Source organism: Lutjanus erythropterus, chromosome 24, assembly GCF_056507025.1.
Source record: "Lutjanus erythropterus isolate fLutEry1 chromosome 24, fLutEry1.hap2, whole genome shotgun sequence".
NCBI lineage: Eukaryota > Metazoa > Chordata > Actinopteri > Lutjaniformes > Lutjanidae > Lutjanus > Lutjanus erythropterus.
The window spans coordinates 16,046,382-16,072,609 of NC_139340.1; the positions used below are offsets into that span (position 1 = coordinate 16,046,382).

The 26,228-nt window shown below is 41.1% G+C and overlaps 3 protein-coding genes and 1 long non-coding RNA gene across 9 annotated transcripts; 3 read left to right on the plus strand and 1 right to left on the minus strand.

Moving 5' to 3' along the window:
- Window positions 1-285: 285 nt before the first annotated feature.
- On the minus strand, window positions 286-4,427 carry LOC146304850 (uncharacterized). 2 transcript variants are annotated; one of them, XR_014769247.1, is made up of 5 exons: window positions 4,373-4,427; window positions 2,508-2,633; window positions 2,148-2,295; window positions 1,278-1,341; window positions 286-834 (listed from the first exon to the last, which is right to left on the minus strand). It is a non-coding gene; the product is annotated as an uncharacterized LOC146304850 (long non-coding RNA). The 2 variants fall into 2 exon arrangements; XR_014769248.1 differs by lacking the exon at window positions 2,148-2,295 and having other exon boundaries at window positions 287-834.
- A 683-nt stretch (window positions 4,428-5,110) lies between these two features.
- abcb6a (ATP binding cassette subfamily B member 6 (LAN blood group) a) lies at window positions 5,111-14,502 on the plus strand. Its single transcript, XM_084713747.1, has 20 exons — window positions 5,111-5,473; window positions 6,348-6,871; window positions 7,881-8,021; window positions 8,201-8,390; window positions 8,736-8,828; window positions 8,958-9,150; window positions 9,257-9,378; window positions 9,463-9,572; window positions 9,682-9,747; window positions 10,941-11,066; window positions 11,440-11,516; window positions 11,655-11,718; window positions 11,806-11,891; window positions 11,989-12,046; window positions 12,134-12,238; window positions 12,691-12,865; window positions 13,020-13,132; window positions 13,221-13,315; window positions 13,400-13,468; window positions 13,558-14,502. The coding sequence occupies exons 2-20, from the start codon at window positions 6,356-6,358 to the stop codon at window positions 13,718-13,720; spliced, it is 2,562 nt and encodes an 853-aa protein (XP_084569873.1). The 5' UTR covers window positions 5,111-5,473; window positions 6,348-6,355; the 3' UTR covers window positions 13,721-14,502.
- A 698-nt stretch (window positions 14,503-15,200) lies between these two features.
- Window positions 15,201-19,984, plus strand: cnppd1 (cyclin Pas1/PHO80 domain containing 1). The gene is made up of 8 exons (XM_084713264.1): window positions 15,201-15,413; window positions 16,308-16,410; window positions 16,541-16,622; window positions 16,723-16,854; window positions 17,028-17,145; window positions 17,235-17,296; window positions 17,509-17,626; window positions 18,335-19,984. Exons 1-8 carry the CDS (start codon window positions 15,342-15,344, stop codon window positions 18,980-18,982), a joined length of 1,335 nt encoding a protein of 444 aa, XP_084569390.1. The 5' UTR covers window positions 15,201-15,341; the 3' UTR covers window positions 18,983-19,984.
- Window positions 19,985-21,325: 1,341 nt separating this feature from the next.
- prkag3a (protein kinase, AMP-activated, gamma 3a non-catalytic subunit) lies at window positions 21,326-26,178 on the plus strand. Of its 5 annotated transcripts, none has more exons than XM_084713265.1 (13): window positions 21,326-22,012; window positions 22,146-22,185; window positions 22,345-22,445; window positions 22,525-22,606; window positions 22,696-22,754; window positions 23,228-23,288; window positions 23,391-23,445; window positions 23,568-23,694; window positions 23,864-24,029; window positions 24,191-24,228; window positions 24,386-24,532; window positions 24,633-24,825; window positions 25,108-26,178. In XM_084713265.1, the coding sequence occupies exons 1-12, from the start codon at window positions 21,995-21,997 to the stop codon at window positions 24,747-24,749; spliced, it is 1,011 nt and encodes a 336-aa protein (XP_084569391.1). In that variant the 5' UTR covers window positions 21,326-21,994; the 3' UTR covers window positions 24,750-24,825; window positions 25,108-26,178. The 5 variants fall into 5 exon arrangements, with proteins under 5 accessions (XP_084569391.1, XP_084569393.1, XP_084569394.1 ...); XM_084713267.1 differs by having other exon boundaries at window positions 24,633-24,726; XM_084713268.1 differs by having other exon boundaries at window positions 23,228-23,273.
- The last annotated feature ends 50 nt before the right edge of the window (window positions 26,179-26,228 follow it).

A 26,228-nucleotide genomic window follows, 5' to 3' on the forward strand; every position in this document is an offset into this window, starting at 1 on the left:
AGTGCTGTTTATCCACGTAAATATTTTTGGCGAGAGATACGAGCCGTAGAGACGTCTGCCTTCTGTCCAACATAATGGGACTAAATGTCACTGGGACTGTGGTCCTTAAAGCACCAAAAAGTAGATTCTAAAAAAGAAAAATCAGTGTGTCTCTCCAAAAATCAGGAGGCAGTTACTACTATAAAAGAGTAGTTGTTAGATGAAAGTGCTCACAACAAGGTGTGTGTATTATTATTTTGTTTTTGAAATGTTGAAATGTATTTTTTGGTGCTTTGAGTGCTGAAAGCTAAGTATCATTTAGTCCCATTATAATGAAGAGAAGGCAGAAATTGCTAGGAGCGGTATCCCCAAAACTCTGCAAGTTACAGCAAAAGACTGTAGATGGATAAAAAGCACTACATGCCAGTGTAAGAAATGTATTTTTGATTTAGGGGGTGAACTGTCCCTTTAAGCAAGACTTTTAGTTAACAGAAGGTTTGGCTTGAGTGTAAATTGTGTAAACTTTTCACATATGACAAGTTTAAAGGATGAGAATGTAAAATATGTCCACGTGTCGTCCTCAGAGTCACTGCCGACTGCTGACTTGAAGTAAATGTGGTTATTGAATATTGTAAAAACAAAGGTGATAAAGCCGATAATGTTTGTGGATTTGTTGCACGGTTTAATTTTAAATTGTGGCCATATTTTACAGATTGCTCCTTTAAGAAAGAGGCGTCTGAATTGAAAGCATTTTGTGTGCAGCAGTGGGTCATACTGAGAATAAATATCTCATCAGAGTGAAGACGTGGCCTCACTGGGTCGTCCTCCAAGATGCGGTCCATGGAGGCTGCGTATCTGCAAGTGTGAGATAAATAAAAGTCAGGTTATTTGAAGTGTGGTTGTGTGAGCGACTGATCCAGAGTCAGTGTGTTTCCTACAGTAGATGGTGTTGAGTACAGCACACTTCCTAGAAGCAGTGAGGGACAGCAGCACAGAGACTAAACAGAGGACTGTTGTGGACAGTTTTGTGTTTTTACTTGTTCTTTTTAATGTATTATCATTTTTCATTGTTTTTATCTGTCTTTGTAGTCGCTTTATTTACTGTAACTTTGTCTATTTAGAAAAAGTTCTAAATAAAATAATTTTAAAAAAAAACTTCTCAGAGTGTTAGTTATTTCTAAAGGTTGATCACCTGATTGGCTCCTAAAATTCAGATGAAAGGTTTGGATATAAAGTGAAATCAAACTCAGTACTCACTTGTATGTATAATGAGAATGAAGAGTAGAAAGTGGACTAACCTGAAGACTGGTCCATAGTTTCCCTCAGACAGTGTGAAGAGCAGAGCGGTCCACCTGGAAGCATCTACAATCAAAGAGAAAATAAATGAAGTCAGCAGAATTCAGAGTTAAATTGAAGTTTGCTTTTTAAAACAGTTTTGCATATATTTTTTCATAGGAAAAACCTAAAAGTAATATTATATATCTTAAAAAATAAGAAGTAAAGTAAAAAATACAAAATAGATATATTTACATACTATAAAGTCACATGCTAGACTATAAAAATATACTTATAATAATAATGATAATAATAATGATAATAATAATAATAATAATAATAGTTTTCTGATGGATTATGAATGAGCAGAATTCAATAAGTTTTTCTGATTCTTTAAAGCTTGACTTCCTTTTTTAAATTATTTGTTTCTAGAGAACCATGACAAATTTTGCAGCCCATGATGGTAAATTTGTAATATTGTTTATTATTCTGACAGTGAAATTACAGCTGATAAACAGATTAAGTGATACTGAATTGACTGATTGTGTTAGGGCTTATGAACTGTTTGGCAAAATCTTCTATAAAAGCCAAAATATGTTTGTGAAGTTTTTTGATAAACTTTACAAGACAAAATATAAATGAATCTGAATTGCTGTTTGTTTTTGTTAGATTTGGTTTTGTCAGAGCTGTGAAATATTAAATCATCCATCATTATCCTCAGGTATATATAAACTACAGCTTATATGAACATCTTCAGACACAGACACACACACACACACACACACATATATATATAGATATAAGGTACGGAGGTGGAGACAAAAAGCTGCAGTCAAGTCGGACAGTTTCCAGCAGAAAATACAGGAAGAGACGCTAACATCCTGTTAGTTCACCTGTAGGTTATCTGAAGTTTGCAGACCACTTTCATATTGAAGCAATAAAGTGTGTTCTTGATCGTTGAAGTTGAAACAGAGATCCCCTTCTGTTACGTGGAACATTTGTTCTTTTATCTGCCTTGTAAAGCACTTTGAAACTGTGCTTCTGATAAGTCACATATAAAAAAAAAATTTCATTATTATGAAACACAAGATATCTGCTTGTTGACAGACTAAAACGTCATTGAGCTAGTGTTAAATATTACAGTTACATAGAAAATTAGTATTATATACAACATGTGGTGTTTGTTGTCAAAATTAAGAGCCAATCAGAGCCTGGCTCTACAAACTGCGCCCCCCTCGATCTCGTGAGCTTACCGTTGCCCACGTGTGCGTGATGTCAGAGCAAGTCGGGATCAAGTCGGACACAAATCTAACCGGCATTCATTGTGCGGCGATCACTGCTGATCGATTCTGTGCAGGCCTGGCTCATCTCGAACGTACCTATAGATAGATAGATAAAAAAGTCACATTATTAATTACAACGCCAAATTCTGAGATAAAGGCCCAAATAATCAGAAAATGTCATAATCAACGATACAACGTAATTATGATCAGTGGTGGACAGTAGTGAAGTACATTTACTTGAGTACTGTACTTAAGTACATTTTTTGAGTATCTGTACTTTACTTGAGTATTTGTTTTTTTGGAAACTTATTACTTTCACTCCACTACATTTCAAAGACAAATATTGTACTTTTGACTCCACTACATTTCTAGGAAGGTTGTTGTTACTTTTTGACTGAGCTTTGAAGTCAGCTGTTGCTTTTTTTTCTTTTCTAAAATACAATTGGTCACATGCTGTGTTCCTCACAGAACGAAAACCAATCACAGTAGCTCCTCTCAAATGGGACTGATGTTAAAGTGGAAATACATCGTCCAGGCGCTCTCTGTAACAAGAACAAGCAAGCTCTCCCTCTTTCATTCAAACAAAAAGCGGTAATGGTGATGGCAGGAGAAAAACAAAATTAAATCTCAAGATGTTATTATAATTATTCATTATTCCAGGTAGCTATAAAGTTGGGTTGTTTTTATTGGGGTGAAAAATACAGCATAATTCATTAGTATACTGCCTCTGAAGACAGAAAGAAATCTCAGTTATTTAACTTGGAGAACTCCTTACAGTTATCTTCAATCTAATGTTATGATGTGATTTTAATACAGTTACATCAGAAAATGACAATAGCTGTACCTTTTGGTTTTGATTGTATTTCTATGCTGAAGTTTTTATAGGTGTTTCTATAGGCTTTGTGTAGCAGAGTGGTTCTACAAGCAGGTCAGAGCATCATTAGATGGTTTCAGAGAGTTACAAGCTTCTGTAAATGCATTGTGAAAACAATACAGCGTGTATTGATATTAGAGAATGTACTTTGTAATTTGTACTTTTGAATACTTATGTATTTTTAAAAACATGTACTTTTGAATACTTAAGTATTTTTAAAACCAAGTACTCTAGTACTTTAACTCAAGTAAAATTTTGACTGAGCAACTTTCACTTGTAGTTGAGTAATATTTGACTCAAGTACTGGGGTTGAGTACTTTGTCCACCACTGATTATGATTTAACCTCATAATTACGACTTACTATAGGGATATTGTTTTACTGGTGTTTATCATCCGCCGTTATGCAAACTCCTTCATTTGCGTAATTCTCGCGAGATTTGAATATATCGTTTCCCTTATTGAGTACGTTGTATAAACGAATTATGTTTCATATTATGGTTTTATAAGGCGACAACGCTGTGGTAAAAAAAAAAAAAGAAACAAAAAAACGTCTAGGTCTATGGTTTAATATACTTGGTTAGCGTTAAGGAAATTTGTCCATCACTCTCGCGAGATCTGTCGCGGGTCTGGGGTTGCCTTCTACACGCGATCGTTAGATATACGCTTTCGCTCAGTACTCATACACAGGTGGCGTTGATTTACTGTGACAATAACACAAGAAAAACTCGACAAAAGCGATATAAAACGACATGTGACTTCACACAATAATCTCACAAGTCCCCCTTCATTTTTAATGTTAACTTTCCTTCATTTATTCGGGTGGAATGGCCGCTGTGTGGTTTGTTTATCCGCCTCAGACTTAATGTACCCACAGGTGTTGTTAGCTTAGCTGTTAGCCACCTAGCAGCGGACGCAGCGACACTGTTTGTGTTTATGTTTGTGTTTCAGCTTCCGACTTACCTCAAAACATCCGTTTTTGTTGTTGTTTCTGTCCTTTTGATCTCATTTAACCTCTTTTCCCTCTCGTACTCCACACGTCTTCATTAAACAGGTTTTATCCGGTGAATTTTCAACATTTTGTTTCCTCTGATCACTTCGCCGACACCGAGCGACGCTGCGCCCCCCTGAGCAACACGACCCCCCTCCGCCCCCCTCCCAGGGGGTGTCTGGGTGCTAGGGAACTTTTTCGCCGTTTAATTTTTTGACTAAACTTGAGAATGACAGAAATGAAGAAATAATATTAGATATACGTATAAAAAAAATAAACGCATATAATATTTGCATAACTGTTATGGCCACACTGTTGCACGGACTATTTCCCCTTATCAATATGCAGAAGTACCATTGATATGTGTTATGTCATGGAAAGTATTAAAAAATTATTTTAAGATAGTTGTTTTTTTTTGCGTCTCTTTCTTGTTGGCCATATGTAAAATAAAATAAAAAAAATTAAAGATTTTTTCTTCATATTTATTTTTAGGGATTTTGAAGGCAGCACAGTGATAATAACTGCCATATTGTCCTTGTGTCTTATTCACACAACTTCTCATACACACACACACACACACAAGCTCTTCTTTGTGTGTGTAAGAGGACTTTTATTGACATACACTCTCATCCATGTGCACACAGACACGCAACCTCAAAGATTAATACACTGCTATTAATACTTCTTTTTCTGTCTCCACTCGTCATGTCTGTTGTCATCCTCTGGGCGGCGCTGATGTCCAGGCCATGTAGTCAAACACCGTTGCGTAAACCGTCGATTGCCGAGTCATGGATGGTCTGTTGTTTAACGTGAACGCAGCAAGGACAACAGCCACAACAGCATGACCACACACATGTCACGGTGGCACTGACAGACAGTTAACTGTTAGCTATGTGTCATATACTCTCTCAGCAGTGTATCACGTTATAAACGGTCGTTTCTGCTCAAGCTGCGTGCAGTTAGCCGGCTAAGCTAACTGGAGTGGACTTGCTAGCTTCTCCTGAGTAACCTCTGTTACTGACAAGTGGAGAGTCTGCACCTGTGAATCTGACAGCAAACGCCTGGCAAATAAGGTAATGTTACAACTAACAACACTGTATTTCCTTGTATTACATCTGCATTATATTTGCATAGTTTTAAATTAATTTTCCCCTGGTGAATCGTGTTTTAATTGGCATACTAACAGTTTATGCTGCACTGGTCAGTTCTAGTAGTGTTATTTACTTGGCAAACAGTCTGTTAACGTGTGGAAAATGGGTGGAGTGTTGGTAATTTATAACCAGCAGCTGGTGCAATGGTGAATCAAGAGCCAGCAGCGACTAAAGATGTCTCTGAAGTTCACAGCTTAATATAGCAGAGCCAAGCAGCCAGCCAAGTGTGTGAAGAGAGTCTGGAAGAGCTTCACTTTCTTTGTTTGGGGGTACTATGTCATTTGCCACTGATGGCTTTATAATCCACTGTTCATCCCTCAAAAGCAGGCTGTAAGAGTTGTAAACAGAGCCACCTACACAGAACCCACCAACCCAATCTGGATCATATTAAAAGCAGTAAAGTGTAAAGACTTTTTCAACCTCAAAACTGGTCAAATCTGTTTAAAGCAAAAAAGTAATAATCCAGAAGCTGCTTCAAATGAGCAGAGAGGCAACAAAATATTCATTAATTAATCAGTGAGGATTATGACTTAAAATGAATGTTTAAAAGCAATATACTGAGTGTATATAGAATAGGTTCTTGGAGAGAGGACTGATTTTGATTTGTGCTGTTTTATTTGCTTTATTCTGCTTATTTGCTCTTGTTGTGTTTGTTTATGTTGTTTGCTATCTGGATGTATAAATAGTACTAGAAGTAAGGGGAAACTACTGTTCCTTTTAAGCTGTCAGATTTAAACTTTCACTTTATCTGTTGTTTTACTGTATCTCTAATGAAATGCTTTCTGTCCCTCCCCAGTTGCAGCCATGGTGTTTATGCACAGCTACTGTGAAGCCAACTCCTCCATCTCCCACACGTGGGTGGACGAAGGCATCGCCCCCTGCTTCTACTTCACGCTGGTCCCCTCCATCCTCCTCACCATCGCCTTCTTCCTCGGCACCCTCCACTGCATATTCTACCAGAAATATGGCACGACGATGGAACCAAAATTCATCCCACGCTCCCGCCTCTACGGCTTCCAGCAGGCCGTCTCCGTCCTCCTCCTGCTGCAGAGTCTGGGTGGGATGGTGTGGCGGGCTTCCAGCGGAGGCGAGCTCCCGGGATATGTGGTGCTGTACGGCTGGTTCTCGGCGCTGGGCTGGGTGTGGGCTATAGCCCTGCTCAGGGTGGAGAGGCGGAGGGTCCTGGTGATGGACAGGACGAGGGGCCACAGCGCGGCCCTGCTGCTCTTCTGGGCCGTGGCTTTCTCAGCTGAGAACTTGGCCTTCGTCTCCTGGTACAGTCCTCACTGGTGGTGGGGCCTGGAGAACAATCAGCAACAGGTGAGGAGAGATTAGATTCACCATCATTTTGAAAATAAAACGTCCCAAAAGGCTCAGGAATGCATGATCTCTATCCACAAGGCCATGTGCCAGCTGTATGCCAGCAGGCAGCTCATGTTATCTCCATTCCTATTTAATCAACTAACTTTTCTCTGGTGTTGATTCAAGAATGTGCTGATAGTGTGCACCCTCATCCTGCATAAGGAGAAAAATCTTTTCACTACCATTTGTTTTATGGTGTTGATGATGCATGTTTTTAACCGTCTAATGTTTCAAAGGTTAGTTGTTACTTAAAGATAGGTGTGTCCTCTGAGTCACTCCTCTCACAGCCGTGCACCCTTTCTTGTTTCAACAATAACAAACTACTCGCCCCGCTGCCAACGGGAGACATCTGACATGCACCAAATGCACAACACTAATGTCAGTGAGCACAAGATGATGAGAGCTTTTTTTTTGTGCTGAGTCACTGCCCAGTCTGACTTTCAGATCCCCAAAGCTACACCGCTAACCAATCAAATCACGAGGCAAAATCTTGCCCCTCCCACGCTGAGTCAGTTGCAGCAGTTTAACTTTGTGCTTATATAACTATAAGCATGACTTGCGTGTTTTTAAAAGGTTTTTCAACTCATTCCCTTCCTGTTATAAACCTATATTTGTCGTTTTCAGGATGAGACAGCAAGAATATGATGGCCATTCCCATGCTCTGTTATGTCTCATAGGTTGTTGCAGCAGTTTTTGGGTTGATGCCATTTGTTTTACAGATTTTGTGCACAATTTAACTATTGTTGACCACTTGAGAATTAATAAAAATGTCCAAAACACTTCCAAAATACCACATTAGGAAGAAGATAAGTTAGTCAGAGGCTTGTTGTTTCTGTAATAAGTGGCACATCTAATGCAGTCATCACAGCTGCGCTATGAGCATCAACACGTCTCTGCTTTCACGTGCTGATTAACTGCGACGCTGCATCCATATTGATCTGCTTGTAATTGCCTGTGAACCCCTCAGGTGCAGTTTGCTCTGTGGCTGATGCGCTACATCGGCACTGGGCTGCTCTTCGTCATTGGTCTCAAAGCGCCAGGGTTGCCACGGAGACCGTACATGCTGCTGATAAACGAGGACGAGCGGGACGTGGAGAACAGCGGACAGGTAGTGCAAAAAGCACTTGCAAGTTTTGAACCTCAGTTTGTTCTGTGTTATCAACCTTTTATTACTAGTTAACACACTGCATTAAAGGGATAATTTGGATTATATGAAGTGGGCTTCTATTCCACTGTTATACACTCTACAATGCTGTGTTAGATATTTAATGTATTTCTCCGTCTCAGAGCCTTTTAGGCAGAACAGACAACAACCAGTCCACCTGGCAGGGATTCAGGAAGAAAGTCCGCCTGCTTGTTCCCTACATGTGGCCCCGGGGCAACATCATCCTCCAGCTGCTGGTCCTCTTCTGTCTGGGGCTGCTCGGAATCGAGAGGGCGATTAACGTCTTTGTACCCATTTACTACAAGAATATTGGTGAGCGACATGTTTTCACCAAATCCTGTAAACGCAAATGTGCATTTACATCGCCTGTTCATGCAACTACGAGCCTGAGCCACAAGCTAATAGCGGTTTTTATTTATTCAGTTTGAGCCACAGCCAAAACATAATGTTGCATACACATCTAGTGGCTTGTAGACAGACTGTTTCTTAGGATGTGTAACAGAGAGGCACCCAGAGGGCCAAATATAAAATACCCAGGTGTCTGAGAACACCTTCCAAATTTCATGTCTCATTTATCGTCGTGTTTATCTCCAATCCAAACAGGCCTTCAAGCCTTTTTTTCTCATTTCTCTTTCTGTCTGTGTCCCTCTCTCTCAGTGAATGAGCTGACTGATGGCAGCAGCTGGAAAACTCTGGCTACTACAGTGTGTATTTACGTCCTGCTCAAGTTCATGCAGGGCGGCGGGGCAGGTAGGACCGACTCATTCAGAAACTGAGCTTTGTAACATCACGGAAAGACAGACAAATCCTCTACAAGCGCGTGACGGCTGCAATAAAGGCTGGTCTGTCACTTTCTCCGTTATCTCCTCCTCTTCCCAGGCGCCTCGGGGTTTGTCAGCAACATGCGCTCTTTCCTGTGGATCCGGGTGCAGCAGTACACCAACCGCGTGGTCCAAGTGCGGCTCTTCTCCCACCTGCACTCGCTGTCACTGCGCTGGCACCTGGGCCGCAAAACCGGCGACGTGCTGAGAAGCATCGACCGCGGCACCTCCTCCATCAACAGCCTGCTCAGGTAGGATAGCAAATTTTTTTTAACCTATATTTTTTACTGAAATTGTTTTGTCCTGTTCTGATTTTGAAGAGGAAATAGACCCAGCTGTTCCTTTATCTTCCCACAGCTACATCGTGTTCAGCATCTTCCCAACCATCGCTGATATCGTCATCTCTATCATCTACTTCATCACTTATTTTAACGCCTGGTTCGGCCTGATCGTCTTCGTCTGCATGGCGCTCTACCTCAGTAAGTCTAGCATCACGCTGAATTGAATTAATAATAATAAATGTTGAGATGTGATAGTTTAAAGTCTTTAAACATTTCCTCCAGCTCTGACCATCATCATCACTGAATGGAGGACCAAGTACAGACGAGACATGAATCAGCAGGACAACAACGCCAAGTCCAAGGCTGTGGACTCCCTGTTGAACTTTGAGACGGTGCGTCAAGCATTTTGTTGTCCATCTGCCATTATGGTTCACAAAGACATTTCAAGTATTCCTAGAAATTCGCATTTGTTCCACTTTTTTTTCATTGTCTGTTCAACAGGTAAAATACTACAATGCAGAGAGCTATGAGGTCAGCCGTTTCGAGGACGCCATCATAAAATATCAAGTAAGTCAGACGTATTGAGACAAGTGTCTATTTTGATCCTACTGTTGGTTTGCACAGAGCTGAGTCAAGTCAGAACTCTAACATGATGCTCACTGTCCTTGGAAATGCACAGTTGATTTTAAGGTATAATTTAATCTGCTGGTGTTTAGAAGCTGCCTGTACAAACAGAAGGCTCACACCGTGTGTGCTGCAGTGTTAGATGCAGTAGGACGAACAAACTCAGTTAAAAAGCAAAGCTCTCACTCACTTGGCGTGATATTTTAAATGGATTCTTTGGATCATGGCCACCTTTCTTCAGTGCTGCTGTCAGAGAGGCACAATTTGCAACAGTCTGCTCTCGAATGTGAATTGATCGCATGCTGCCGTCTGCCAGTATTTCACCAAGGGAAGTGTTTTGGATAAAGTATGAGTCCACTGTCCTCACACGGTTTGGACTTTCACTTGGAATTTTGTCTGAGACTCCAAATGTTGCCTCAAACTGCTTATTGAACCTCTGGCACATTTGATCCCTCATTCACAGAGCACACATTTTGCATCTTTGTTGTTAAGTCTTTACTACTTTACTCTATTTACAACTTGGATCATTAAGCATTTGTATACCATGCCAGCGAGCTGGTATTAAAAACTGCTGAACAGCAGCGGTGACAACAGTGACTCCAGCTTTCTCTGCTGTTTTAGTTTAGCAGAAACACTGAACAGTCTTTGCAGAATATGTTGGTGCGCTCATGTTGACAGAAGTCAAAACAAACCTGGAGGAAAGCTCGCGCCCGTCTGTGTCTGCTTATTGCTCTTTGCACCGAGCTGTGCAAGCTGCTGCGAGGACGCAAACCAGCAAGTTTTCCCAGCAGCAGATGGTCAGACCCTGCAGGAAATCTGATTATTCATGGCAGGTTTAGTTTCAAAACAAAGGCGATAAGAAAAAGATGAATATCACACAGGTGCTGCCAGACACACTCATGAATTCTTCTATAGTCATTAGAGAAGATTGCATATATTTGTTTAAATCTAGAAGATTATTTTGATAGCTTCAATTCTGCATTTACACAAGGAGTAGTGAAGGAGATCATCTTCTGTTGTGGCTCCCAGGATTTCTCTCTGTCAGTTATAAGCCTGTAAAATGTGTCCATTATTAAAATATTTATCCAGGCCTGTCAGGCGTGTGTCTAATGGCTCTTTTCTCCTCCTGTGTTCAGGTGTCGGAGTGGAAGACGCAGGCGTCCCTGGCCTTCCTCAACCAAACGCAGAACCTCATCATCGGGTCAGGCCTGCTGGCCGGCTCCCTGCTCTGTGCCTACTTTGTGACTGAAGGGAAGTTTCAGGTACTGGTCACATCAACACGCCTTTTTATGATGCTGAAAATGACGTTTCATGACACCATTTTTAGTCTAAAATATCTTTTTGAAACTTCTTATGTTGCTTATATTCTTCCTGTATTCTCCAGTCTATAAAAGACCTGTTTCTTGTTAATATTAAGTTAAAATAAAGGTGTATTTACTGAGTGAAAGAGCCCAAATAAATGTTCATCTAAGAATTGGAACATAACTCAGATAAGCAGTCTAGGAGCTCAAGTTTCTTACCTTTGTTTTCCTCCTAACTCTTCCTCCCTATCCCTCTGCTGTTGAAATAAGCTAAAATTTGTTGTTTGTTTTACTGAACAAACTGAAGAATAATGTTACCCTCCTCTTGTCGTAGGTTGGAGATTTTGTTCTCTTTGGTACCTACATCATCCAGCTGTACACCCCCCTCAACTGGTTTGGAACTTACTACAGGTAAGACGACGTGGAAACAGATTAAAACGCACTGAGGATGTCTTACCTGTGTTTTAATTAAAAACTGAATTGAATAGCTGCTCAAAATTAGTCCTGTGCTTTTGGTTAATTATTGTAAACTATGTTTTTTACCTGCAGAATGATTCAGAACTCTTTCATCGACATGGAGAGCATGTTCAAACTTTTTGAAGAGGACCAAGAGGTACTTTTGAAATGGACCGATTTTTGCTCTGTGTTCTCACTTTGAATCCTCTGCTGTGATCTGATTCGTATTTGTTCTCTTGTGCAGGTAACGGATGAAGTAAATGCGGGGAATCTTCTCTACAAACTGGGAAGAATCGAGTTTGAGAATGTTTACTTCAGCTACGTAAATGGGTTGGTCCACGTTTGATTTTATAGACTGATTAGAACCAAAATTGGATCAAAGTTGCCAACATGTGAGAACAAATGCATGTTTTTTACTGTTTTATAGGAAGGAGATTCTGCAGGATGTTTCCTTCACTGTACTTCCAGGACAGACTGTTGCCCTGGTGAGTCTAAGGAACAGCTCATACAGTTAAACTGTGTTATTTTAGGATTGTAGCGCACAATATATCATTCTCTGTTAAACTTTCCAGGTGGGGCCATCAGGTTCTGGGAAGAGCACCATCATTCGACTCATCTTCCGTTTCTATGACGTCCAGGGAGGCTGCATTAGGATCGACGGCCAGGATATATCCAAGGTAAACGTTTGCCACCAGAACTCAAACATGAGATCACAAGGTTGAAGGGATAGTTTGGATTATTTGAAGCGAGACTGCAACGGCCACAAAGATTAGATTACACTTCAAACAAAGCCTCTGTGACCCTTTAATTCAATTCAATTAAAACATTACAAGCTTTACATTATAGCAGATATCAGTGACATAGAGTGATAGCTTAATATAGTGCCATTGGAGCTAATTAGCTCATTATTATACATATTAGAAGTCACCACATCATTTCGTGTGCAAATGAAGTCATTGAACTGCTGTAAGAATAAATTAGCACCTTGTTATGCTGCTCTTGAGATTACCAAGCAGCAGTGAAAGCACAAGTGACAGTGTCTTTAATATAGCTGTACTGCACGCAGCCGTGTGTGTTCACAGGCTCGCTCCAGACTCCTAATTACCGTGTCTCTGTTGCCCGTCCTCAGGTGAAGCAGACGTCCCTGCGAGCTCATATCGGCGTGGTGCCCCAGGACACGGTGCTTTTCAACGACACCATCCAGAACAACATCCGCTACGGCCGCATCTCCGCCAACGACCAGGAGGTGGAGGAGGCCGCTATAGCTGCGGACATCCACGACAAGATCATGACCTTCCCTGAAGGTAACGTATATCAATCAACACTTCTTAAGTGTGTCTAGTTTCTTTGGTCCACAACCCAAATATATTCAGTTTACTCTGCAAACTGATCAACAATCAATCATTCTTAATTGCAGCCTTAATCTCCTATGTGATGCAAACTTTGTTTTTCTGGCAGGTTACGATACGCAGGTGGGAGAAAGAGGTCTGAAGCTGAGTGGAGGAGAGAAGCAGAGGGTGGCGATCGCCAGAACGATCCTCAAGGCGCCGCAGATCATCCTGCTGGACGAGGTGAGATTACGATAAGCAGCCATGATGTACAGACAGAAAAACACTGCTGCTGTTATTTCCAGTTTTAACGGATGATTTCTCTCTGCAGGCCACATCTGCACTGGACACGCAGACAGAACGCAACATCCAGGCCTCGCTGACTAAAGTCTGTGCCAATCGTACCACGGTTGTTGTCGCTCACAGGTAAGACATGCATGCATGTAGGGTTTTTATTTTTTTCTGTTTCATTTATTTCAGAAAATCAATTGTTTTCTTTTAATATAAAAGGTTGTCCACCATAATCGGAGCAGACCAGATTCTGGTTATCAGTGACGGCCGGATTGCAGAGCGAGGACGGTAAGTGTGCCTTTTTGACCTTTAGTTCTGAGTCATCCGTCCTCTATTTTTAATGAACTCAAGAGTGACTCACCGTCTCTCCATCCAAGACACGAGGAGTTGCTACACAAGGGCGGCCTGTACGCAGACATGTGGATGAAGCAGCAGCAGGCCCAGGACTCGGACTCCTCGTCAGAGTCCGAATCCAAAGACCGCAAGTCCGAGAAACTGCAGCCGCCGCCGTCGACGTCCACGGGACACCGCGGCCACTGAACGTATTTTATTTTGCCAACTCTACATTTTGATTTCCCTCCTGATTGTAAAAAAGTTAAAAGATGGTTTTAAGGCGAGAGAAACCTCAGCCAGATGAAAATGTTATTTATTTTTAGAAGTTTCAAAACTGAATGTGTGATGGAGAAAAGGGAAAGTGAGGAGGTACGAACACTCTGGCAGTGTTCAAATGTGTCAAAAGACATTCGTTTTTATACCCAAAGGTATTGCTTGCGAATATTTCATGTAGGGACGGAAGCAAATAGGTAAAATTATTACCACATCATAAGAAACACATAATTTCAGACCACAATAACTTCTTTTAAATTCATTTTAGCGTACAAACTGTTCTTTTGAGGATACTTTTAGGACTTCTACCAAGTTTTTTCGATGTTGTTTGTCTTCATTTTTGATATTAAACACTAACTTTTGTTAGTTTATGCTGTCTGATCAAAACAGGTGTTTTATCTCTTTAAATAATCTATGACCTGTCATAAATTATTTAAGGATACAAAAGGAAGAGTTGCAAGAAATAAGGGAATGAAAACACTCTAATCACAGACTCAACACTGCATCTTGATTCTGCTGCCCACTGAATTAATGTCATGAATGACAATAGGTTGGTGTAGAAGCTGTCAGGGATTTTATTCAGCTTTGCTTTATTGTTTTAAGTTTGTTGTAGTTGATTTCTGTGCTCTGCTGTTATTTAAAGTTATATTTTTTATAAATGTGTAAGCCTCTGTATACTTTTGATCACATAAGTAAATCGGGGTGTGCTGCTCGTCTGATCATTGTGTTTTTTAAACTGTTGTGAAGGATGAATGAATGCATTTTTCTGGCAGATTTACATAAAAAGTTGTACAATCCATGTTTCTCATGGCAAACATTTTGACTTATGTGGATGTAACTGAGCCAAGTTAATAAATATATCTGTGCTTTTTCTGCATTAAAAGTAAAAATATCTGCCATGAGACGAATATACCAGACTAAATAGTCAATGCAGTAATATTACCCATCATTGTTCTCACTTAATGTTAGATATAAGTACAGTATGTGCAGTCATATAGACAATTCTGAATAGGAATATCTACCTCCCTTAAAGGTATTGTACACAATTTTGTAAATAAGTTGTTTTGTCTTGAATTTCTGAAAAATTAAAAGTTCTTTTTGCATGTGTTCCAGTCTGTAAAATCAAGAGGTTACCAGTTTTCATAAAATTCACATTAAGACAGCTGTACACTTGCAGTACACTGTTTTTGTCCATAATAACTGGTGCCAGTGGTAAGTTGGTCACCAAAGAGACCCAAGTCAATATGAATTTATCAATATCATTATCAATCAAACTTGTAAAGCTGCATGGATGAATCATTACTAAGTTAAATGTATGCATTGACCAATGGGAGTTTACAGCTGTTGTGTAACAGCTCCTCAGCGCGCCCCCTCCCTGCAGTCCAGCAGCATCTGTATTCATGTGGAACAGCTGGAGGCTTCAGTCTGCGCTCACTGTCCCCGTTCCGTCTGTCTGTCAGGGCGTGTTGTCAGCTGAGCTGTGAGCTACGATCCGGGCGGGTTGGCCAGGCCGACCAGTCGTCTTTTCTACAGTCGGTGGACTGATGTTTAATCTATGGTAGAGATGGATTTCGACGCTTTATTTAACGAAAAGACGTTTCAGTTTTCGGACTTCCAGGAGTTCACGGTACGTTCTGTTCTTTGAGTTGAGACCACGCGAGGTCAGCAAACTAGGGAAGCTAACAGTGGCGCGTTAGCATTAGCTAAGTTAGCTAACGTGTATGTCACGTAGATGTGTGTTATATGTTGACCGATGACATTATTTATGCGACCTAGCTTAAAATATTTCGGTAAATGTTTCTAACTCAAGATAAATATTGTGTCGTTTAAAAATTATAAACAAAAACTTAGCTCATTAACGCTAGCTACGCTAGCTAATGCTACTACTTTGTTAGCTAATCTGCTGTCATTTTACAGTGTTTACAAGCTAAAGGCAGAGCGTTAGCTTGGCTAAAGTTATGCATTATGTTGTGTTAGTCAAAGTGGGTTTAAATGATAAAGTCGTGGTGTTGTTGGAAGCATTTGTAAATTTGCATGTTAGGAAAATTAGTGCTGAGCACTTCTGCTGTAACATTTTAGATTAATTAGCTAACTGGTAGGTTGCTTTTCAATCGAGCTAATTTAGCTTCTTAATGCAAACAAAATAACAGTTAACGCTAATACAGTAACCCTCCCTGGCCACAGTGCAACATCTCTGCTATATCTTTGATCTTTATGAAGCTATTAATAACCAGTTGTTATGTAATCTTTTAACGAGAGGGGTTGATTCACATATATGTTCATTATTGAGGTCACAGTTAGTGATCAAAATATTATAAACTTCTGTGTGTTTTTGTCTTTGTATGTAATTGTATTTAACTGAAATTGCGAAATTCAGTACCTTCTTATAATGCTGTTACATGCTATTCACTTTGATGTCTTTGCATATTATATGGTAGGCATGTATTAAAGTGTATTTTTGGTGTGTCTTATGAAATGGCCACTGAGTGAAGGTAGCTAACTAATGTTATTGTTTTTACAGTTTCTTCCTGGACACCAGAAGTTGACTGAGCGAGTGAGAAAGCGACTGTATTATGGCCTGGACAAAGACGTTTCTTTAGATGCCCTCTCTTGCCCTGTTACAGGTGAGTTAAATGTTAGCTTTTAAACTAGGTTAGTTAAATAGTACCAAGACTAAGGTCTGATGCACGTTCGTAAGAAATTCTGTGACAGTATGTGACTACTATGTTGTGTTTTTGCTTTCTGTGATTGCAGATATCGCCGTCGAAATCTTCCAGAAGTCTGCCCCAAGCCCAATACGAAAGCTACAGAAGAAATATGCTGCTCATGTTTCTAGGTTTGTACTGCATGTATACATAGGTTGTACTTGCTTAAATTTCAACTAAACACACCACTTCCAGTCCTACATCTTTAAACAAATGTATTTTCTGCTTCAGGGAGGCTTGCATCTCTCCGTGTGCCATGATGCTGGCTCTAGTTTACATAGAAAGGCTCCGACATAGAAACCCTGAATACCTAAAAAAGATCTCCTCCTCTGACCTCTTCCTGATCTCCATGGTATGTGTTGGGTTCAGAGATCATGCTAAATGTGTCACAGTGTTACTACTAACGTGTTTGCTCCTCGTTTCAAAATAGTGTTTGACACTTATACTGCTATACATATACTGCTGTTTTCTGCAATTAATAAGCGAGTCTGTTGACAAACGGGACAATCTCTCACTTTGAATTTGATGGTTGCCAGCAAGTACCTGTACGATGAAGGCGAGGAGGAAGAGGTTTTCAACGATGAGTGGGGAGCAGCTGGGAAGCTGGACATCAAAACTGTCAATAACCTGGAGATGAACTTCTTGAATGCCATTGTAAGTGTGTGAGCATTTGCATTTTGTATGTGCTTTTGTTCATGTTTAGTTCAAGTTCTTTGTCCCAACCAGCGTGTCTTATCTTCTAGGAATGGAGCCTCTACACAGAGCCAAATGACTTGTTTGATGTACTAAGTCAACTGGAAACCAGGTTGGTGGTCAGCCTTGGAAAACCTATATGACACATTACACTAAAACCCCTAAAATACACATTTATTTGACATTAAAGAGTCTATTTAAGGTACAAACAGGCCTACAGAAGCAGAACATGAAAAGCAGGGTGACTGCCTGATCAGGAATGTAGCAGCCTGACCGGTTTATGTGAAAACAAAGTATTCATGACTCTGGCTTCTGTATCTGCAGCATTGCAGAGCGGCAGGGGATGAAACGCGGCTGGTTCACCTACACTGACCTCTGTGTGCTACTGGAGCAGTCAGCATGGAGTCAAGCCCTCACAGCCATCTACCAGCACTTTACTAAGGTGAGAAGGAGGTGTGAGTGAAATGGAGCTGAGAGGATGTTTATATGCTTGGGATGTTTCAAGGATACTTTTTTAAAAGAGGGTCTATTGTGTAATCCCATATTTTCTGTCAGATATATAGGTTACAGTGTTGGATGTTCGTGTTAAACATGGCCAGAGTTTCAAATAATGACGGGAGCATAAATAAAAGTGAAATCTCAGGTTTCAGATTGCTCTGAGTTTCCAATATTGTGTTTTGTCAGCTCATTTCTTTATATGGTCATCTGCTCCAGGCAGAGCACGTCCACCCGCTCAGTCTGTCTGAGTTATTTAACCACTCTGCTCAGGTCTACTGTTCAAGATTGTTCAGTATGTCTCGCAAGACAGTGCTTTTTCAGTGCCTCTGCCTCGGTGTTCATACCTTTAGTACAGGAGCTTTGGACTACAGGAGCACCGGCTCTGCTGATGGCTAATAACTAACGACAGGTGCAGGTACTATAGTTAATTAGTGGCTGAAGTAACAGGTAACAACAAGTACAGCAAAAAAGAGACAAGAGCTAAAACAGCTTTTTTCAGAGGACAAGCTGGATTTATCTGAACTGTGATTAATGTAAAGCTCCTCCAGTGTACTACACAAACATTGTAACAGCAATAAAATCAAAACTATAAAAGAGGAATTAAGTATTAGAGTGGTTAAAATATAAAGTTTGATCCTCATTGTATTTCCAGGTCTCCTGTATGCTCGGCCTGGTCTATCTGACCAGCGTGGCTGGCCTCATTGCCACCAGCGCCGTGCTGCAGCAGCTCAGTCTCTCCCGAAGCGGCCAGCTCCTGCTTCCACCTCAACCTGGGATCAGCTCGACCCTCTTTCAGACCTCCAACCTCAACTCTGACGCTCCATCTGCAGCCCAGCGCCTCCCCTGTTGCGTTCTGGCCAACAAGAGCCTGAATCGCCACACTGGATCACTTGGAACTGACCAGCAGCACTCGCACAGTCCCCAACCGGCGTCCTCGCCGTCATCAATATTGTGTCTGTGGGGCTCCCTGCTCGCCTCAATGGGTCACATACATCCTGAAACTAATTCTGACACGGACGCCTCCCAGACTTGGTCTCCTGCCTCCTTCTTCTGTCCCGGCTGTCTCGCGTCCCTCCCTCCTCTTCAGTGTGGGCTCAGAAACACCTCAGCACTTTTCACTAAAGGTCCCCTCGATAACCATCAGCGTCACACGCCGTGGCTGCCCTCCAGCCTCCTCGGAGGCCCGGAACCGAGTCTGAACTCTCGCCTGGGGGTGTTTCCCCCCGTGCAGCTGGGACCCTGCCATCCGGAGTCTGTGCTACCTGTCGACAAAGCTCAAGCTCTGCTCATGCCCGGCTAGAGTCTGGCAGAGAACAGCCCTGCTGTAGTGACGGACTCTGGAAATGATACCAGCATCGTTTTCATGATTCACCGACTGCTTCAAGTCATGCTTTTGTTTACTTTTCCAGTTGTAGATACCAGGTAATTAGGCACATTTCAGACAGGGTGAGAGTTTGATAAACAGCAGCACAGAGTGGAAACTCACTTTTAAGTTCACCACTGCAGATTGAATTTGCCATAAGTAAAATGCCATAGCGTTCAGTTGATGCTCCACATTTTGTTTTTACTGCAGAGGGAAGATCTCAAGGGACTTGAGGATGATTTTGTATGTTTTTCTTGGCTGCAACCAAACTGTTTTTCATCGTTTGAAAGTTCAGACGCAGGACCCTTGTTTCGAGTTATTATATCACAGCTGTTATATTAAAGCTGCTTGCTAGCTGGAAGGGTGAAGAAAGTGTGTGGAGGTTTCACAGCATATCTGAACGCTGAGAGTTCACAGTAAGTTTTCTTTTTTATGATGGAGCTCTGTGAGAGGAAGGGACGAAGGCAGTTGACTTTGTCTGCTACATTTTGGCTTTTCCATATTTGCTTATTGTTACCGTATACTTTTCATTTACATCAGACGCTGGTCATACACATGTAGCAAGCACTGATTTTGTACACCAGGGGCCGTATTACAGAAACTTCCTATCTTAACAGTTTGTTGGTAACCATGGTAATCAGGGTTAGGAAAAAAAAAGCCATTACAGAAGAACAGTTCCTAAATGTTCCCCTAACTTAAGTGTATTGCACGAACATCCTAATTTTCCAAAATATTAAAGCTACTTCAAGGAGTTTTAAAACCGTCTCAATTTAATACTGATGCCTCTATGTGACTGGCATAAAGCAAACAAGACAAAGAGCGCAAAAAATTTTATTATTTAGCTCGGCAAGATGAGAAAAGTGATGTCAGTTGCTAGGTAACAATAAAGTTTGGTTTTTCAGAAGCAAACTGTAGGAATCCTATCTTAGACTCTTCTTAGATTTAAAATAAGAAGTAATACTGTCTGTAATACGGCTTTTTTTTCCACAGTTTGTGAATCAAATTGTTTCCTGTTCTTGTAAACTTCAAAGAAAGGAAACGGTTTGAATGCAGACACCATCTCCATACCTCAGTGTAACCGTCACTGGCCACACAGAAGTCTAAAACACCTCGTTTTCTGGTAATTTGTAGCGTTTTCTTGTTATAGTTGCTGGATTTTACGTGGCGTGTCACGTAACCTTAAACTTCTCTGTAACAGGGTTGGGGTTAGCCAGATGTAAGAGATTAACCTCTGAGTGGATGAAGGTTTGTATAAAAAGGATGGGCTCCTGGGGTTTCATTCGGTTTGTATTTGGTTGGTGTTTTTGAAGTGAAGATTTTTGAACAAAACAAGCTAAAGGCTAACAGCAGTGTTTGGTTGTTGATGCAGATCTGGAATTTGCACATCCATCTCCGTTCTCATCGCTACAGGACATGTCACTCCATCACCACTGCATCGTCAGCATCTTTTTTAACACCGGAGGAAAATGTAAAGATGACTTTTTCACGTACACAGTTACACATGGTCCCCAGGACGTTTACTTTGTAATCTGAACCTTTGACAAATTTTGCTCTGAGCATTTGAATTTGATACACTTTGAAGCACGAAGTCTTTTAATTTTGTACATGGTGTAAAATGCAAATATTGTACAAATCTGTAGAAAAAGAGCTAATAAAGAATGCATTTCTTTGTGATATTTGTTTATTGTCATCAGTGTCAGCAACATAGCATCAAGCGTGAGCGAATCATCAGTTGAAACACACTACTGTCAGATTAGCAGCCAGCAATACAAGGTGTCTGTTTGGAATCTCGCTAAGACCTTTACTGTATGTAGCCTTGACATTTACTCTTTATAGACCAACAGCTGGTGAAAGACTTGGTTCACCACAGTGAAAAACTGGGCAAATATTCCAACAGTTTCTCAACATACAAGTAATTTAAGAGCGTCTCCGTCTGCAGTTTATAATATTAAAAGATTCAGTGGATCCAGAGAAATCTCTGCATGTCGGGGCAAAGCTGAAAACCAGCAATCAATCCCTGCGACCGTACAGCTGTGCTGTTGAATAAACAGTTTGTTGCTGCATCTACAAATGCGAGTTAAGACTTGACTGTGTAAAGCGAAAGCCGTGAATCGGGAACATCCAGAGACGCTGCAGACTCCTCTGGTTCTGCGCTCATCTGAGATGGACTGAAGTGGGAAAAGTGTGCTGTGGTCCGTGAAGGCCACACTAATGCTGACAGGAACGTGCAGGTTTTGGAGAGACATACGTTGCCATCCAGACGTCTTTTTTTATTTCCTGCTCATTTCTGCGAGACAATGAAGACGTGTTGTGCATGTGTATTGAAACTGAGTGGTGCGTTATGAAGCACAAAACCGAGGAAGAATTTCACTTTCAGAACTTCAATCAGTGTCCTCAGTTCCCTAACGCTGACTGAGTGTTGCATGAAAAGGTGATCTATCACAGTGGTAAACATGCACAAAAACTATAAAAATATCTCGTCTTTGTACTGTATTCCATTGATTATAGGTCAAAGGGGGTTTGCAAATCATTGCATTCCCTTTTTATTTACATTTTAGACAGCATCCCAGTTTTTTGGGGGGTTTGGGGTTTGCATAAACCAGATTTTTAGTGTGCTTCAACCCTCTGCAGCCAGTTAATAGTGGTGAATGATTGCACTCATAGATGGCAGTGAGTGATATTCAGAATGCATCTTGACAGCCATGGCATTCCTCTAAACAATCCTGTCTGATTTTGGCAGAATCTGGACTGTCCCTCCTCCCCTCCCTGAGCCCGTGCCAGCGTCTTTCACCCCTCCCCTGCAATCCTCTCCCCGACACATACCATTTGAGAGTTCCTAATATAGACCCGACTGCTTTGTAGGAAAGGGTAACAAACCGAGCGGAGACGCCAGCAGTTTGAGTCTGCTGCTTGTGAAAAGGGACTTTTTCATGGACACACAACAGAATTATGGAGCCGATCTCACAGGTGAATTGTCACTTTGGAAAGGGAATGGGAAGTGGTGGTTGAATTTAAAATATTCTCACAAAGGATATGAGCGGCTTTGTGGATTTCAAACTATTTTGACAATGTCATGTGGAGAATGTTTGCTGTGTTGTAGGTGTCATTCCCAAAAAAGAAGCAGGAGACACAGAAACAAGGTAGGATTACAATAATTGGCGCACGTGCATGTTTTGATCTGTCTTTGTAAATAACAGGGTTGTGTGTACACAGGGGAGTATATATAGATCAGTGTCCACGTCTATAAGGCCTCTGCTCAGGTACTGTGATCAGTCATGACTGTGTGTGATTCCTCGCAGAGGCTGATGCCACAGTCTACATGAATTTCATGAAAAACCACTGCTGCTACGACGCCATTCCAACCAGCTGTAAACTGGTCATATTTGACACAGCGCTACCAGTAAGACCAGTTCATATATCCAGTTTCTCATATGGAAACGTGCACAAACTCACTCTGTGTTGATTTATTGCCCCTGAAGGTGAAAAAGGCCTTTTTTGCACTGGTGGCAAACGGCTTGAGGGCTGCGCCTTTATGGGACAGCAAGTTACAGAGATTTGTGGGTAAGAAACAAGGGATTGATAATAACATGGTAGCATTTAATTATGATTATAATAATAATAACAGGAACATAAATCATTTTCCCTCACAGGTATGCTGACTATTACAGATTTCATCAACATCCTCCATTGCTATTACAAGTCTCCGCTGGTGAGCATGAACACACTTCATTTAATAGATATATTGATATTTTTGATTTGTGTGGAAGACAGTTTCCACCAGTGTGATTAAAAAGAGAGATCCTGTAAGCTTTTGGGAAATAATGACTTACATACAAATCATTAGTTTGATGATGATGCTGTCATCAATTTGAGATGTTAAGTTATTATTTTGACATACTAAGTCATTATTTTAGATGCTAAATCATTATTTTGACATATTGAGTCATTATTTTGAGATGTTTAGTCATTATTTTCAGACTCTAACCAGTTTGTTAGATACAAAGTAATAATTTTGAGAAAACATTGATTATTTTGAGATTTCGAGAAAAGTTTCTCATCACAAGGCCTCACAAGATCTTTTTTTTTTCCATCACATTGGTGGGAATGAGCTTCCACACCTTCGACCCGTCTCTGATGTGTAATTTGTGACTCATAACTTGACACTGGCGTTTCCCTCTGAAGGTTCAGATGTACGAGCTGGAAAGCCACAAGATTGAGACATGGAGAGGTGACTCATTTCAAAGTAAATAACAAACACAGATCGATGGTATTATCTCTGCGCACAGACCTCTGTCAATCTCCTTCAGAGCCCTCTCTTTTTCTCTCTCTCTTTGGTTTTGTCCAGATGTTTACTTACAATGTTCCAGTCACTTCCTCATAAGTATTTCTCCACAGGCAAGGTGAGTGCGTGCAAAAATCTCAGATGTTATCTTTAATCCTGTTTTAACTCTGCTTACATTCTTGTCAGCCACCTTATCGTCCCAGGCAGTGCATTCCTCTGGTGTCTCTTCCCTCTCTTCAGTCTCTTTGATGCCATCTATTCCTTACTGAAATACAAGATCCACCGGCTGCCGGTCATCGATCCTGAGTCTGGAAACGTCTTACACATTCTGACCCACAAAAGAATCCTCAAGTTCCTCCACATATTTGTGAGCAAACTTTAACCCAGATGTTTGGCATGTTATTATGGATGGTTTACTGACTGGTCCTGTTAGGCCACAGTGTCTGTGCCCAGAGAAACCTGATGTCATAAGCGTACCAAGACAAAAGAGACTGTGGCATCGCTGTTCTTACTCTATGGTGTCTGCATGTTTGCAGGGGAAGAAAGTTCCCAAGCCTGCGTTCGTCGGGAAGCAGATCCAGGAGCTCGGCATCGGGACGTTCAGGAACATCGCCACCGTGCGGGAAACAGCAACACTTTACGACGCCCTCTCCATATTTGTAGAGAGGCGAGTGTCCGCTCTACCTGTGGTGGACGAAAAAGGTGTGCCCCTAAAAATTATATGTGAAAGAAATGATTTTCAGAAGAGTATTAAGACTAGGAGTAAGGGGGAAAAACAGAGGAATGTTAAGAACAGAGTCAAAATATAGAGAATAAAGTCTAAATGTCTGGGATTCACAGCATCCAAATACTTCTTTTCTCAGGAAAAGTGGTGTCACTCTACTCAAGATTTGATGTGATTGTAAGTACAATGGAGAGGCATGATTTGGAGCTAAGATGCAACATCCTGTAGTTTATTATTCATGTATATCATAGCCTTGTTTGCTGACACTTGCTCATGTCAGACACTGGGATGTGTGTGTGTGTGTGTGTGTGTGTGTGTGTGTGTGTGTTTGCAGAATCTGGCAGCCCAGAAGACTTACAACAATCTGGACATGACAATGCGGGAGGCGGTTAGCAGGCGGACGTGTTATATTGAGGGAGTAATCAAGTGCTATCCTGATGAAACCTTACAAACCATCATAGACCGAATCGTTAACGCTGAGGTAGATGTTTCTGTTTTTTTTTCAAGAGTTTGGTCTCAAAAAAAAAAAAAGAGAAATATGTGAGAACTTTCATTCCTTGTCACCCACCTGCTCCTCCCAGGTCCATCGGCTGGTCCTGGTGGACAGGTCTGACGTGGTGAAGGGCATCGTCTCTCTGTCTGACCTGCTGCAGGCCATGGTCTTAACCCCTGCAGGTATTGACGCCCTTTTGTCCTAGCACCAGGGGACAGAGGCTCCCCTTCCCTCCTTTACCACCAGTGTAGGCTTGAGTCCTGGCCAGTGTACCCAGGCAGGTAGGCCCCACCACCACCACCTGGAGCCTGTTTACCCACCCCAATCAACCCCACCTTACCCTGTTGCCTGGTTACCAGCACCCAGAGGCCTTAACCCCACATGTCTTCCTTTCCTGTGTGCACAACAGAAGCTGCTTTCACATTCGCTCCACTGTTTCATGCAGATGACCAAACTCAGCCATGCATGTGCTGTCTGGCTGACGATGCTTTGCGAGCAAGTATTGTCTCTATTTTTTAAGGTAATTAAAAAAACGCTGAGTAGTTTTTGCTTTTGTCTTTTAGGAATCAACTTGTAAGTGAAGTGAGGGATCACCAGAGGACGAGGAATTCCCCCGCCGTGCTGTTGTTTACATTAAAGGGAAAATTCTGCACTTTTCATGCGGATGTCCAGTCAGTGTCGATGGTAAATGTAGTCAGCTAAAGCGATAAATACTGAGTTCTGCTGCAAAACCTGTTGTTCTCCCTGCATCCAGTGATGTCACAGTGATGTAACTGGTGTTAAGTAAGAACTACAGGCTGTCACCTAATGCTAGCAAAGTACTAGCTTGCACCATGCATGCTGGTACATGTAGGCACTGCCGGGCGGAGAACTCAGCTTTCTTGGTCAAATATAGTGAAGTCTGATTGATACTGGGTTTTTGGGGCCAATACTGAGATTAAATAGTTTTTAAAAAAAAATCCAAAATTGATATGTCAGCCAATATTTAAACTTTCATGGATGTTAAAAAAAAAAACACAAATAGACCAAATTATGTAGAGTATTTACTGTACTAGAGCCTGACGTTTTAAAAATATATAGTTTAATATTTCTAATTATTAAAAATACCAGTGAAGTTTCCTGTATCTGTGTCCTGATATCATTTTGGACCCCAGCATTTATTGTTAACCTTTAAAATATTCTGCCTCCATCATATGTCTTTGTCACAAGTATTCTGAGGGAATTTGCACCAAAAAAAAGTGTGTTCGTGTGTATAATCTGTATATTATATTGTGTATTAAAAAAATCTAAAAATACTGTCCTGATATATTGATATCAGAATGTTTTGCTCCTTAATATCTGTAGTATATTGGCCAGCCAGTATATCTATCTGACTCTTTTGATTTATTGCTTTGGTTGACTACATTTATCATCAACACTGACTGAACATCCACATGAAACATGGTGATTTTATTTCCCCTTCAAGATGTCTTCTGTGATCTTTATGCTGTGTTTATGTGACAATAATGGACAGTGAGCCATGCGAATCCCTGTAAATCTCCAGCACAATGTCCATATTGGCTGCAGTTGATCAAATTGATCATTATATGTTTACTCAATGCTGTACATAACTGTATTAAATATTTGTATCAAAACTGTCTGTTGTTTATTTCCCTGGAGAAATACAGAGTGTTGGCTTTGGCTT